Here is a 15476-nt window from a genome sequence, read left to right on the forward strand (position 1 = left end):
CCTGGAACCAGGTGGGGACTCTGTCACCCGAGGAACCAGAACCCTGGTGGCTTCCTAGGCAACAGGAATCTGGGCCACTTCAAGGTGTATCTCCTCCCCTGGACCAATCTATATGACGGTAAAGATATCTGAGGGACGGCAATGGACCTAGGCTCTGGGGAGTGACAACTGAAGACCCAAGGTCCTTATAAAAGTAGCTCTGCCCTAAGCCCATGTGCACCAGGACTTCTCAGAATCCATCTTTGTAAACAAGAGTTCTTGCTGCAGAGCCCTGTAAAACCCAACTGCCACTGTGGGTCATCAACATGGCCCTTTCTTAAGAGCATCTGAGTCAGATGAAATGGATGCATGTGCTTTCTTTCTTGGTCAATTTCCAAATTTAGGGGGGATTTCAACATCTGAGCAACACAGAGGGATGATCGGGAGCTGAGCCCATCATCCCCAGAAGGAAGGGGGAAGTTTCTCCCTCTTCAACCACCAGTCCTGGTGGGGATCTCTCTACAGTCCACCTCCTAGTTCAGGCCAGGTTGAGATTCCTGCTGCAGAGAGAAGGTGGTAACCTGGGTGGGGACCTGAGTTGGGAGGGGCAATGCCTGGGCACTCAGAGTCTGAGGAGCCACAGGCACTGGAAAAAGAGTAGTTCAGGGTCCGGCTCCATAGTCAGAGGACTCTGACCAGGTTCCTGACTTTGTCACTTCTAACTTATAGGAGGCAAGTAACTCTTCCCCTCTCTGCCTCAGTTTTCTGATCTGAATAATGGGAATGTTAATAGTAGTACCTCATAGAGTGGTTTGCATATTAAGTGAAATAATATATACATAAGTGTCAACCCTGGGGGGCCCAGCATGCAATAAACACACCCCAACAATAATCACTGTTATTTTACCTCACAAGGGCAAGGTTTGAAACCAGAACAATACAGGAATAGGCCTGGTGACTACTATAAGGGGTGCCAGAAGGAGGAGGGAGTCCTCTCTGAGACTTTTTCTCTCTGGGGAGGAGTCCAGGGCAGGGCAGGGCGGAGAAAGGGAAGGTTAGAGAACGGAAGAGTTTGGTCCAGACTTAATCCTAGTAGAGGAAACAAAGCAGTGAATGTGTCCTTTCCCACTGCCCCTCTCTACCCATACCCCAGACTAACAGGGTTAAAAGGCTCCTCCTGTGGAGAACAGGTTAATATAAGCAGAGCTATTGACTGGTTGGCTGGGCCAGGTAGTGCTTGGCCACACCCGCTCCCAGGGGCAGCTTGAGGAGCCGTCCATCCAGCCTCCCAGGGGCCACTCCTCACTTCTCTCCCAGGGCTCCCCTGGAGCCAACTCCTTGGTTTCAAGGACAGAACCCCTCCTGACCTCCAGATCCAGGGAGACCCTAAATTCTCCCGCTGTCTCCCTGAAACCAGCAGGCCTGATAAGCCCCCTTCTGAAAGTCTTGAGTCCTGTTCACTGAGGAAAGACTTCTTGGAGGGCTCTTGGGACTCAGCTATGAGGGAGTATACCAGGAGGTGAGGGTGGGCAGTGGTAGGAGCCTGCGTGGCTCACTAGATAGTGATGTCTATCAGGTCAGAACTGCTATGGAGCCATGAGAAAGGAGGAAAACAGAAACAATCTGCAGCAGTCAACAAGCCTTTCATTATTAAAGAAACCCAGTCTACCCCACAACCAACAACCACATGTCATAGTGTCAGACTTTCTGATTTATTTATTAATATTTATCAGATATTCCAGAGCTGTCCCTTGTCTCTTCTCTGCCAAATCAGGAGCCCTCTGCCCTAGGTCAACAGCCCCTGAGAGCTCACCTAACGAAGAACTCCTTCTCCTTGCCAGGGAAAGGGGAGCGTGGAGGCTGGAAGGGCCCGATCACATGGGAGGGAGGGCAGGTGTGGATCCCTGAGGGATGACCTGCTGCCCTCACCATTCCTGAGATGCCCTAGAGCCCAGGAAGGGCATGGAAACAAGACCTCTTGTCCTTTCTCCTCAGACCTGAGGAATCAGCCACGCTGGCTTTCTCACTGTGCTTTCCCATCCAGTTAGGACCACAGATAAGCTGACGAAGCCCAGAAATCAAGCATTTGCTGGCCCTGCTCACCAGCATAACTACGCAGAGACCCTGGACAGCTCTGCCCTGCGCAGTGTGCCTGCCCCCTCAGCTGTGGCAGGAGGAAGGTCGCTGCCCTGCCTCTGAGGAGTAAATGAGCACTGGAGGGGGCATTCTCCCAGGGCTACCTTAAGATAAGTCTGAATTCCACTCTGCTCAAGTTGACCTGTCCAATGAAAGACACTGTGCTATAGCCAAGCCCTCCCATCACAGCTACTGGTCCCTCCCTTGCCCCTTTGCCCCATGGCAGGGAGCCCACATGCAGGCTCACAGGTTATTCCGCTGGAGCGCCTCGCACAGGTTCTGGTTGGCATCAGGCTCCTCTGTCAGTACCTCCACAGCCTCCCACTCCCCAGATCGGCTCGATTTTTTGATGGCGTCCACCACACTCTGCATGTAGAGCCCATCCTCGAACGAGGCAGCCATGGACACGGGTGTGTGGTCCCAGGTGCGGCGGTCCCCCTGCCCCTGGAAGGACTGGCGCAGGGCCTGAACCATGTAGACCATGCCCTTCAGATAGAGCAGTGGGACATCCTGGGGGCCCTGCTCGGGCAGCCCTGAGCCCACAGCCAGTGAGTCCCTGAGCAGCAGCTCCTCTTGTGAGGCAGAGTTCTTCTGCCCATAGAGGTCAGCTCCCCGGGCAACAAGGCGTCCCGCAGAGCCCACCACCATTACCTCGTGCACAAAGGCGCCTGGCATGTTGAAGTTAAGTGTTACTGTGCTGCACACACCCCCACCCATGAGCATCTGGAAGAAACAGAAGTCATCGCTGGTGACGTGCCGGATGCCACGGATGGCTGCATTCTGCCTTACAAAGGTCTTGAGCAGCCCATGTACCTTCTCAGCTCTCTGGCCAGTCAGGTGGGTCAGCAGGTCCACAATGTAGGTGCCCATGGTGTGCAGGCCCCCGCCACCCATGAGCTCGTCACAGATCCAGCCGTAACTGGGGCTGAGCAGGCTGCCTGAGTAGACACGGGCATCGCAGATCATCACTGCACCCACGTAGTGCTCGGCAATCAGCTGCTTCATACGCACGAAAGCAGGCAGGAAGCGCAGCACGTTCCCCACCAGGCTCATCAGCTGTGGGTAGTAGCGCGAGGCTGTCACCATCCGGAAGGCATCCACTGAGGTTGCTGCCTTCTCACAAACCACATTCTTCCCAATACCTGAGAACAAAACACAACAGGAAATCTCAAAGTTCCAAAGGGTTTAGACTAGGAAAAGAAAACCCATTTCTGGAATGTGAATGACTCAGGAAAGCGACTATGAAACTAGATAGTGGCCTGGGACAAGAAGAAAGATGACTCAGCCTGGATGAAAATGGTACCTATCCAACGACTGGGACTGGAGAAGACTTATAGGCTAGAGAAAGAGGAGTAGCTTCTTAAAAGGGAGAATGACAGGAGCAGAGGCAGAAGGCACATACCAGGAGTGGGAAGTAAAAACAGGTGGTATGATGGTTAATTTTACATGTCAATTTGGTTAGCCTATGGTACCTATCAAATACCAGATGTTGCTGGGAAGATATTTTTTAGATCTGGTTAACATTTAAACCAGTAGACTCTGAGAAGAGCAGACTACTTTCCATAAGGTGGGTGGGCCTCAACCAATCAGTTGAAGGCCTTAAGAAAAAAGACTGAGGTTCCTAGAAGAGGAAGGAATTCTGCCTCCAGACTGCCTCAGACTCAAGTCTGCTATATCAACTCTTGCTGGAATTTCTATCTTGTTGCCCTGCCCTGCAGATTTCATATTTGTCAGCTCCTACAACGGCATGGCCAATTCCTCAAAATAAATCTCTACCTTCCTCTCTCTATATACATCCTATTGGTTCTGTTTCTCTGGAGAACACTGTCTAATACAAGTGGGCTGGAGAGGTGGACATGTTTCTTGGACATGCCTATGTACCTTTATGTATATATTAGATCACTGGCTTGGGGCAAGATAATCTAAACTATATTCAAGGGGATGGGCTTTGCACTGTCAGCTGTAACTGCAGAAAGGGCTCTAAGATTCCCCACAGACTGCCCTCTGAAAACACTGGTCCAACAAGTTAGTGTAGTCAAAAGGCCAGGAAATGCTTGGCTCCAGTAGAAGGGGAAAGGGAGGGAAAACATACTTTCTGCTCCCACGCTGTCCTGATACACCACAGCTAGAGTACAGCCAGAGAGCAAAACAAAGCTAGACAAAAGCCCTGAAGAGAGAGAGCGAGAGGACTGAGCAGCTCCCATGTGAGGAAATAGAAAGGATCAACACTTTTCCATGGTTGAAAGTGAAAGCTCATGAGGGTATGAACAGCCACAAATCATCAATACCAGGAGTATTCCTGTGAGCTTGGGGTGGTTCAAATAGAAGAAAGTCTTATGCTAATATCTTCAAGAGAAAGCTTATAAAGCCCAAGAAGTGGTATGGACTAGACACACACACAGGTTTTGGGGTACAGCAAGCTGCAGAAGGGTGAAGCATCCAGTTATTCCATTACTCATTCTACAGACACTGCCCATGGGTGTGACTCAGATCCCACTATCCTAATTCCCTGAAGAAGTCATGGGCTTCTTGAGGGAATAAGCCTCAAGGCCTGGTGCAGATGGCAGGATAAGGGAAGGCTTCACAGGGGAGTGACACCTGGGTTATCTTACAGGAAGCAGATATTCTAGGGGGCATAACGGGGAAAGGACACCCTGGCAGGAAACTGCATGTGCAAAGGCACTGAGGAAAGGACTGAGAGCTGGGACTCCTAAAGTCTTGGGTGCACACCAGGAAACAGGCTGGAGGGGTTACATAGGGCCTATAAGCAATGTAGGAAATTGGATAGATAGTTGGTAGCATCCCTCACAAAGATACTCAAGACAGAGGGGTAAGTTTGGGGTTGGAATCCCAAACTGAGCTCTTTATACTCCCTTCCCCAAGTTTTCCGCATCTCAGTCAATGGCAACTCCATTCTCCCAGTTTGTCAAGCCAAAATCACTGAAGTCACTCTCACATCCCACTTTTAATCATCAGTAAATCCTGTTGGCTTAGCCTTCAAACTATATCCAGGATCTAATTAGTATTCACTACCACCACTGCCACCTTCCTCATCCAAGTCACCACTCTTTTAAGCCCGTATTACTGCAATGGTAATTTAACTGGTCTCACTCTTTTCTCAACACAGCAGCCAGGGTAATTCTGTTGAAACTTAAAATCGATCAGATCATATCTCTGCTCTGCATCAAACCCTCTGATGGCATCTCATCTCATTCAGAATGAACCAAAGACCTTACAGTGGCCCACCCACAAGGCCATACACGGTGTGTGTGCCCCTTTGAAGTTTTCTTTTTGGTCTCTTTGCCTACTGTGGTCCCTTCTCCTGCTCATTCTGTTCAAGGCACTGAAAGTGAGAAAGGGGCTGCTATGCACAAAGGCCTGGTGGTTGGGAAGAGGAGTCAATTGCAAAAACAGACAGGACTGACAGACAGGGCAAGGCCTCATGTTGTGGTCAAGACATGGGGTCTTGGCTGGACTATCTTGTGTTTACCCTTCTCACTGAAGACCATCTTGAACAATGTGTGCATTTAGGTTTCTCCTCCAAGGCCATCCAGGCTCCATTCTCACACTCCACAGGCACTTCCTGGTTAGAGGAGCAGCCTTCAAACCCGAATGCCTGTACCTTGGGGCAACCAGGTCAAGATTGCACCTTCTCTGGGTATGTGCATCTCCAATAATCCTGGTGTCATTCCCTGGGTCCCCTGAAAGTTTTAGAAGCGTTTTCAGATGGGGCAATGGTTGGGATACAGAAAATTTCTGGCAACCCACTGAAGGGTATAGCTTCATCTGATGGACTTGGATTCTGTTCACACAGGCTCAGGAGGGGAATTCATCTGGCCACCTTGCAAAAGAAACAATGGGGCTCCAGGACAGCTGACCACCCAAAAAGGGCCACTTATTGGTGCTGAACTTGAGCTTTGGAGCCAGACACTTCCATGTTCAAATCCTGGTTATCTCACTTTGTTGCTGAATGACCTGGGAAATTTCAAAACCTCTCTGGGCTTTGGTTTACTGCACTGTAAAAAGACAGTCGTATCCACCTTGCAGGGGAGAAGAGAAGACTAAGTCAAATGAGGCATATACGTAAAGTGCCTGACCTAGCAATGGTCCATTTTATAACCATCATCATGGGAGAGACCTAGCAGATGTCATACATACAGGGAAAAAAGGGCCCACTGTGACTTAGATTTTAAAACTCACATAGAAGCTACATTTTCCAGGCCAATAATTTTGATGTTCAGTATTTTGAAAATTTGATTTCTAAAAAGAAGTTTAAAGATCAACATGAACATAGATGAGTTTTCTGTTTATTAGGCCTTCATAGAGTTAGACCCAGCTCAGCCCGTTGGAAGCTCACATCCTGAGGAAGATCACAGGAGATAATTTGGCTGCCTTTGGCCAATCCTTCCAAGCTCCCCTCACTTCCTACCATCTTCCCTGCCACTCTGACGCTCAAGAACCCCACAGAGCATTTGCCATTTGTACATATGAGATTTTCAGGCATGAACTCCCAGTGTTGCAAGAAGCAACATACATCAAATCAGCCTATAACATAATTCAATCTCTTCACCTTACAAAACTCTTGAAATCTCCTGCTCTTCTCTAAATAATAATAAAAACTTTATAACAGGTACTGGCAGGACAACAGGAGAATGGCTAGCCAAGTGTCACATACCCAGGGTAGGGAGCAGTGTGGATAGGGCAGGGGTCAAGGCAAGGGGATGGGCCTTTTACTGGGGTCCAGAGCAGGAGGGGGCCTTGCAGGGAGAGTAGCCCCTGACTGCTATCACTATCTGCTCCTGGAGGGTCTCCAGTGCTTCCCCAACATACTTGTAGGATTTTAGGATTAGGGACAGGAGAATCACAATACTGGGTGAGAACATGGCCACTTGGCTGGGGAACACATGGCTGACCAGGGAAGTTATGAGAAAATTAAGTTCTCAGATACTCCATCTGAGAGTTATGGCTCCGGGCAACCCAGGGGTTTCCTGCTGTAGCTATTCATGGAAGGGGTTGGGGTAGGCGCTGCAACGTGAGGAGAGAAGGTGGGCTGGGAGGAAAAGGACTTCTGTGGCTGCTGGGAGTTTGGTAGTGATAAAACTAGAATAAATAATCTCTGTTTCACACCATGAAAGGTCAGGAAAGGCGGAGAGACTTTCTTTCTTGAGCATGAACAACAGGAGAGTTTTTGAACTTGGGGCCCAGTAGTACTATCACTGTGGGAGCTAAAGGCCGTCTTGAGTCAAACAGGCTCCTGCAGGCCAGCTGCACAGTGCCTGTACCTTTGGGAAGACTGGAGCTGCCTTGAAAGACATGTTTATTTAAGTTTATCTAGCTTTCCTGTTAGGAAGTCAAGAGAGATTAGAAAAGCTGAAAACTGCTTTTGTTCTCCAGGGAGTGAGGAAAGCATGGCTGCTGAGTGCTGTTAGCTCAGATCTTCTAGAGGGTGAACCAGTTTTAAGCTGCAAGCCTCTCTCCAGCTTATATGCCCCAAAGAAGTGAAGTGCCCCTAAGAAGCTGCCCCAGACCACCTCTCTGTTCCCTAGTAACATACCACAGGTTCATAGCTCTGGAACAACACCTCTGTTTCCCTGCCTAGAGGTGTGAGACTAGATAAATGATATCCAACAGCAGGGTAGAGAAGTAGCCCCAGGAAAAGCACTACTTTGATGTTTTACAAAATCCAGGGATTTTGCGCTCCCCTTCCTTTTTTTTTTTTTTTTAAACCAAAAAGGTTCTGCTACTTAGAAAAATATGTTTGAAAGCCACCAGACTGAATCACTGTTTCTCACAGCCCACTCTCCGCTCTTTCCTGAGTTGCAGGCCCCTGTTAGCTCCCAGTGTCACACCAGCAGACTGGGTTGCTCAGGTAGAATTATGTGAATGCCTTCATTGAACCAGTGTACCAGGCCCTGTGCCAAGCACTGGAGATACATCAGGCATGGTCTCTACCTTCAGAAAACTTACAGTTTAGTGAGAGAGAGAAAGAGTGCCATTAATCAAATTATCATATGAGTACATGTAGAACTGTACTTATGATAAATGCAATGAAGATGATATAAATGTTAATATGAGAGCATACAGCAGGGACCTGACTTGGACCAGGGGCCAGGGAAGGCATCTCAAGGGACTGGTATTCTTGGAATTAAATTATCTGGGTCAGGCTGCTCCAAGAATGACCTCTTGTTACCTCAAGGGCCCATGAGGAAAGGGTTGGCAAACCCAGTGTTTTCCTAACGAAGCACGCAAGTGCCAAGAACTGGGCACAGAAACTTACCTTTTAGTGATGGATTTAAGAGAACATTCCCCTGTCTGGGGAAAGCATTTTAGGAACTTGTTTGGAAAACCAGGGATTTCTAAAGAATGCACTAACCATTCTGTCTCTAGACTACTGCTCTAATCTACAGATTGCGGACTTCAGCTGCAGCATTTCCAGCCTCCAGCCAACCCAGCTCACTTCAGATTGGCCCCCACAATCCAAATTGGCAAGAACCAATTCCTTAATATCTATCCTGCTAATGTTTGTCCTGAATTCAGTCATTTTTGTATACTGACAGACTCCCTGGTTTGTCTCAAGTCTGAAGTCAGGGGTAGATCCTGTCAGCAATCAAGGACCTGTGTTCAGTCCTGAATGGGTTTTTCCTCAAATCGCAGGGCTTCTCCCTATACTTGTGTCACTACATGTATAAAGGTACATAGAGATACACCACCTCCTAGATTTTTTCTAATTTTTCAACTTATTGTGCAGTATTTAATACATTAAACTTAAAGCTGTCTATTTATCTTGATTTCAAAAATCTGAATATAGGTCCAGCCTATACTTGAGCTCAGTGTTTGGTGAAATTTAAATGTGAATAAAATAAAAATAGTGTACACCTAAAAAGATTCAACTGTGGCAAGAATGTTGGGGCACTTTGTACATTAAAATATATTTTTCTGACCCACTTCTGAATTGAAAAATAAAACATATTACAGTCCCTCACTCTTCTTTAAGGAATTCATGGGAAAGGATGAAATTTGAAGTGGAAGAAAATGAAAAGTCAAACAAAAACAGAAAATAAGATGCCTCAGAAAGAGCTGTGATATGAAAAGTATACCTCTGGAGGGTTAAGTCCAAGGGTTAGTTTTAGAAAAAACTAGTAAGAATGAGGGCAACTTCCCAGGTGATGCTGATGCTGCTGGTCCAGCATCTCTGAGAATGGCTGGACTAGACACTCTCTCTATGGCCCCTGCAGGTCTGACAATTCTGTGATTTTATGCCTGTGAATTCCAGAAGAAGAAAATCCAGTACTACTGACTGGCATCAAAAGTTTTAGCAGAAGAACAGTCCCTACATCTGCAAATCGGTAGAGGTGCTGTATACCTACCTTGCTTTATTGCTTCTTGGTCTCTACGACTTACCTTTTATAATGCTTAACAACACAAGAAGGACCCTTAACTCAATAGAGGCTTTAGAGGATTGTGATAAACATCTGTAAGTTCAAGATCCGGAAGAGGTTCAAGATCTAAAATTAGAGTACTTCAACAGCTACACTGCTAAGTAATTATGTCCTTTTTTCAGCTCTAAAAACCTTGAGGATCTAAAGTTTATGTCCTTCATGAAACACAAAAACATGGCCCCAATAACAGAAAGGGAAAAAAAAAAAAAAACAGAGAGAAAGAGAGACTTAAGTGGAAAAAACAGAAAAATACACTCCCATGCATATATAAAGAGACTCATACATGGGAATACACAGGTGGAATGGCAGTGAGGGTCTTTTGGGATGTCGACTCTGAGGACTTCTAAATATACTATTTTTGCAACTATCAATGCATGTGCCTGCTCTGTTCTCCATCTAAACAGTGTACAAGACCCAGACACTTCCAGAGCTTATTAACATTACAGGAGGAAAGAATGGGTCCTGTTTTCAAGGCATTTAAACAAAGTCCACCAACCTACAAAATTTTCTTTTCACATTTGAGATGACTTAGTATGCTTAGTTTCATTTCTAGGCTGCATTCAACTCAGTGAACATTTATCTAATAAATAGCCAGAGGAGACTCCTACTATTTATTTTTGAAGTCAGTTTAACTTAAGTAAATCTGCTCTTCTACTTAGGACAACAGGAAAGCCTGGCTTTCCCCCCGTAATGTGATACCAGTGTCTGTCTTGGTCAGACTCAGAGGCAGTCATATATTGTGCTGGAAAGGCTGAATCATACCCCCATTTCACAGGGGCCTAAAGAGGTTGAAAGGGACAAAAATAGGGTCAGAAGTGGAGTATGATGTCAAGGTCAGTTTGGTGCTCTATCCACAGAAGTCATGTACTCACACCCAGTCATCAGGGAAAACTGGCCTCTTCCAGAAGCTAAAGTCAAGTCAGAACTAACACTCACACACACACACACACACTCTCTCTCTCTCTCTCTCTCTCTCTCTCACACACACACACACACACACAGAGTAAACTTCATGATCACAACAGGCTTAGTGACTCCTTTGTGGACTGAGTGGGCAGTGCCTGAGGGCAGGTCTAGCCGACATGGGTCCTCCTAGCCCAACCAGCTTGGCCCTGGGATCTTGTATCTGCAAGAACAAACAAAGGACTCTCATTCACACCCTCTACCCTCCTGACAACAGAGATGCAGAGAGGAGGCTGACTGCCTTGCATCACTGTGGGCTGGGACACAAGATCCCAGAAGCTTTTGTTCATCCCCACCCTTCCTGTTTATATTAAATGGCACAAAGTCCAGTATTTTCCTGTACCAGGACCCTGAAAACAGCAGGTTTGTGCCCAAAGAACTTTAGGTTTTCCTCTTTCTTCTTACATAGCCTGGAAATGGTCTCTGTGGGGACCCTAAAGTTCAAGAAGACAAATAAGAGCCTCTAGAACTCTGCCTCTGCACCCACTCAGCCTCACCAACCTTCATTCAAGCCACAAGGAATGACAAAAAGTCAAGTGACCATGGTAGCTTGATTCCCTTGAATCAGCCCTCTGTTAAAGTGTTGGTCTATGTCTACTTCTAATCTACAATTTTTGGCCAAAACTTACATGCCCCAAATCAACAACAGACAGACTTATGTTCCTGCTCACTTCAATGAACATTTATCCTCTCCAACCCATTGGGCTAGAGGTGACAGACAACCTCTTATTCTCAGAAAAAGGGAAAGACAAGTAGCAGAGCCTTGGACCCCCCACCACGGTACTGGCCAAGGAGAAATGGTGTTAGCCTCATGGCATACCAGTTCCTGGACCGAGCAATCTCTGACTGAATCAGAAAGACACATGTCCAGAATAATATCAGGACAATGCCTGGCACATAGGAGGCTTTTTTTTTTTAACTGCTGGATGAATGTTTACTGGTTTGTTTTCCTATTAAATTAGATTCTGATCTATATTAAGAGAAAGAAAATAATTTTTCTACAATTGACAGGAAAGAGACGCCCAACAGGAGCTGCAAGAGAACAGCTCACCAAGCCACACCCAGCCAGGGGCAGCGGGTGGCTAAGCCAACTGTTTCCCGAGGGAGCAGAGATGTGAGCAGGCGGACCTGTGAATCCTGCCAGGGAAACCCAGCTCTGTCAGAGCCTTCCTGCCCTCTAGCATACAAAATTGCAAAGTTCGGCAGGCTGTGTGCTCAGTCTAGCCAAGGACTGACAAAACATGGGAAATGGCAGCTGTGCTATACACCCTGCTCTCCTTTCTGTGGTACTGCATGCTGCAGAAATGGAAGAACAAACGCATTTCCCAGTGCTCAGGTCTCTGAACAGACTTCACAAAGCAAACTTCACAATGTCTCAAAGATAATAATCTAGTTACTGAGACAGGCCAACTCTTAAGGCATTTGCCCAGTTTTTGCTCAGGGGTTTACTTATGGGAGTTGGAGAAGGCTGCATCTTTCCCAGCCACTGGAATATTTCCTCCTACAGTCATTAAGACCCCCCGCCAAGTGCCCTCCCCCAGCACTGCTCCAGGGTGAGTAAGGTCCCAGGGTACCCCCACCTGCAGACCTAAGCCCACGAAGAACTACCAAGGCCCAGGAGAGCAGTGACACTCAAGGACGACCCAGAGGGAGACACAATCTGCCCTTCCTATGGCCTGACTATCCATACCTAGAGCCTTCACAGATATCTGCCGAGTGAGTGGAGGGGGGATGTTGATGCACACCAGATCCACGTCTTGATGCAGCAAGACGTCATCCGTCCGGCTGGTGTAGAAGGTGATGTTCATCTCCTCGGCAAGCTGCTTCGCCTCCTCCTCAGTCTTCCCCCACAGGGCCTCCACTGTGAACCCTTCTGCCCTCAGCAGTGGGACCAGAACCCGGGCAGAGCTGCCGGTCCCAAACACGCCCACTCCTGGAAGCATCTTCATGCCGGCTTCTCCGCTCACCAACTCATCTCCTCACAAGAGTCTCCAGCATGAGCCTGACCTTCCCACAGTTCTGGTCAAACATGGCTCCTGGAACAGCAAGCAGTACACTGGCTGTTAGTGGAGGGCAAGCTTAGCTGAGGCTACTTCCTGAGCTTACTCGCAATCAACAAGTTCTTTGCCACAAAAGACAAATTAAATACTGCTCCAAAATGAAAAGCTGCAGAAGCTTCTCCCATGGAGACTTAAAGATATCAGCAATATCTATCTATTAGGAGGAAGGATGAAAAATGAGTAAAGCTGGGTTAAAACCCCTGTTCTGTTACTTAATTTTTGTGTGACTCTAGTCAAACCACTTAACCTTCAGGGCCTTAACTGTAAAGGCTCATAATTCTATGACATTATATTACAGAAAGAAAAAGAAGAGTGAGAAACAAAAACCAGTAAAAGATGAAAGAGAACCACCTAGGTGCCACACAGGTTATAATTTATTTATTTTTTTCCTGAAAACAAGTTTTATTTAAATAAGGGTTTAAACACATTACATAACATTAAAACAGAAAATACACAGGTTATAATTTTAAAGCATATGGCAGTAAGCATAGGAAAATGTTCACCAGAAACAAAAAATATCCCATTTTTTTCAACTACCAAACTGATAGCAGCAACAATTTAGAATGATATTTTTATATAAAAATATACATGTCAACATTGACTATGATAGCAAAAAATTGGGAAATGATCTAGATGTTCAGTAACAGTAATGGCTTAAACAAATAACACTATGAAGCCACTGAAAACCATGAGGTAGAAGATCCTCAGTGACCTGAAAGACATCACCATGTATTCACTGAAAAGGGGGAAAACAGTATGTGAAGCATGACAGCAATTTTGTTTAAAACAAACAAAAAGCACAGAAGAAATATATACGTATGAGAATATACAAGGATATCTATATCTATAAACGTATTCTATCTATAATAGAAGGACCAGAATATACTTGAATTTAATAATGATTACTCCGGTTGAGGGGATTGTGGATGACTCTTGTTTTTTTGAACTTTGCCAACTTTTTTTACAGTGAATGTGTCTTACTTATTGTGGGTTTTTCCTCCTGATCACAAAGGTTATAAAATGAAATAAAGGATGAAACCAAACAAAAGTCTGCTTGGAAACCACAATGAGATTTAGGTGTGCATGGTGTCAGATTTCCCCACATGGCACTCCCTCAGCTAAACCAGTGTCCCCACTCTGGCTGTATATAGGGTCACTGGTGACCCTAGACCCACTGAATCAGTCTGTGGGGAGAAGGCTATGACACTTATCACCTTCTGTTTTTCTTTTTTGGTTCTTATGTTCCTGTGGTAAAATATACATAAAATTTACTACCTTAATCATTTTTCAGTGGTATTAAGTACATTCATATTGTTGTGTTACCATCACCATTATCCACTCCCAAAACTCTTTTTTTCACCTCGCAAAACTGCAATTCTGTCCCTATTAAACAATAACTCCTCATTTTAACCCCTCCCCTCAGCCCCTGGCAACCACCATGTCTCTATGAATCTGACTACTGTAGGTATCTCATATAAGTGGAATCATACAGTATTTGTCCTTTTGTGACTGGCTTATTTCACTCAGCATGTCCTCAAGGCTCATCCACGTTCATCCAGAGTAGAGCTTATGTCAGAATTTCCTCTCTTTTTAAGGTTGAATACTATTCCATTGTGTGTATATACCACATTTTGGGTATCCATTCATCTGCCCATGGATACCTGGGTAGCTTCCACATTTTAGCTACTGTGAATCATGCTACTATGAATATGGGTGTACAAATACCTCTTCAAGACCCTGCTTTCAATTCCAGAGGTGGAACTGCTGGATCATATGGTACATCTATTTTTAATTTTTTGAGGAACCAACACACCATTTTCCACAGGTCCTGTACCGTTTTAAATAATTTTATAAACACCTTAATAGTCCCTTAGTCTACCAATTATCTTTTAAAAATCTGACTACTTTCTGACTGTCGACACTGCAAATCACAATTTTTAAAAAAGTCTTAACCAAATGTATGATTTTGCTGTTCTACTTTTATCCGTATAACATTGCTTTATTTGCATCTCCTCACAGATTAGATTCAACCTATTTGTCATTTTAATGGAGACATGACATTCCTTTCGTAATTGCATCATAATTAATGACTTCATTCCTCAACTGTGAACACTAGTGATATATATACAACTCTTCCTACCCCATCCATGACATCCTCCCACCTTCCTGGTCATTTCTGGGTGCTACTTTCAGGCTCCCCTGCTCTGGCCCCCAGTTCCTTCAATGCTGAGGATCTTGAGGTTCTGTCAGAGGTGCTCTCTTCTCTTCTTGCTCCACATGTCCTTTTTACTACCTATGTCCCAGGCTTTAATTAGTATACTAGTGACGTCTAAATCTGCAGCACAAGCCCAGCTTTCCCTCCAGAGCTTCACGCCCATATATTCTACTTCTGAGTATACACTGATATTCTACAAGCCCCCCAAACCCCCATGACCCAACTTGAACAGAAACAGTAAAGTGAGATGGTAAGAACACATGAAATGAAGGCATCAGTGATATTTGGGTTCAAATCCTAGCTCTATCACTTTTTAGCTGAATGAAACCTTTTTCATGGGAAAAGCAAGTCTAATGCTGTTTAGCTCCCAGGGTCTTTTGAAGATTAAATGAGATCCAGTAACAAAGTGTCTGGTATATAGTTAGCATTTAATAATTATCATAAACCTTCCCTCAAACATTTTCTTCCTATATTCTCTGTCTCATGGTATGTCACCATCATCAACTCAGTTCCTCAACCCAGAAAGCTGGCCAGCATCCACAACTTCTTTATTCCCTTACCTGTACAGGTAGCTCATCAAGTCTTGTTGATCCTACCTCTTCATTATTTCTTAAATCCACTCCTCTGATATCCCTCTACCACTGCCCTAGTTCAGCCCCCAGCACCACCCACCTGGATGACTGC

General features: G+C 45.7%; 1 protein-coding gene across 7 annotated transcripts in view; it reads right to left on the reverse strand.

Moving 5' to 3' along the window:
* The window catches only part of LOC102524252 (enkurin domain-containing protein 1), a 40847-nt gene that overhangs the window by 8438 nt on the left and 16933 nt on the right, over window positions 1–15476 (reverse strand). For 4 of the 7 annotated variants that reach the window (XM_032486575.1, XM_032486574.1, XM_032486576.1 and 1 more), the window contains 2 exons: window positions 12208–12553; window positions 2767–3257 (listed from right to left, as the gene is read on the reverse strand). In XM_032486575.1, coding sequence (XP_032342466.1) covers window positions 2767–3257; window positions 12208–12466 — 750 coding nt within the window. In that variant the 5' untranslated portion in view covers window positions 12467–12553. Of the gene's footprint in view, window positions 1–2766; window positions 3258–12207; window positions 12554–15476 lie in introns of those variants that run through there. The other 3 variants (XM_032486578.1, XM_032486580.1, XM_032486577.1) reach the window with 3 other exon arrangements.

This window comes from Camelus ferus, chromosome 9 (genome assembly GCF_009834535.1).
Source record: "Camelus ferus isolate YT-003-E chromosome 9, BCGSAC_Cfer_1.0, whole genome shotgun sequence".
Classification (NCBI taxonomy): Eukaryota; Metazoa; Chordata; class Mammalia; order Artiodactyla; family Camelidae; genus Camelus; species Camelus ferus.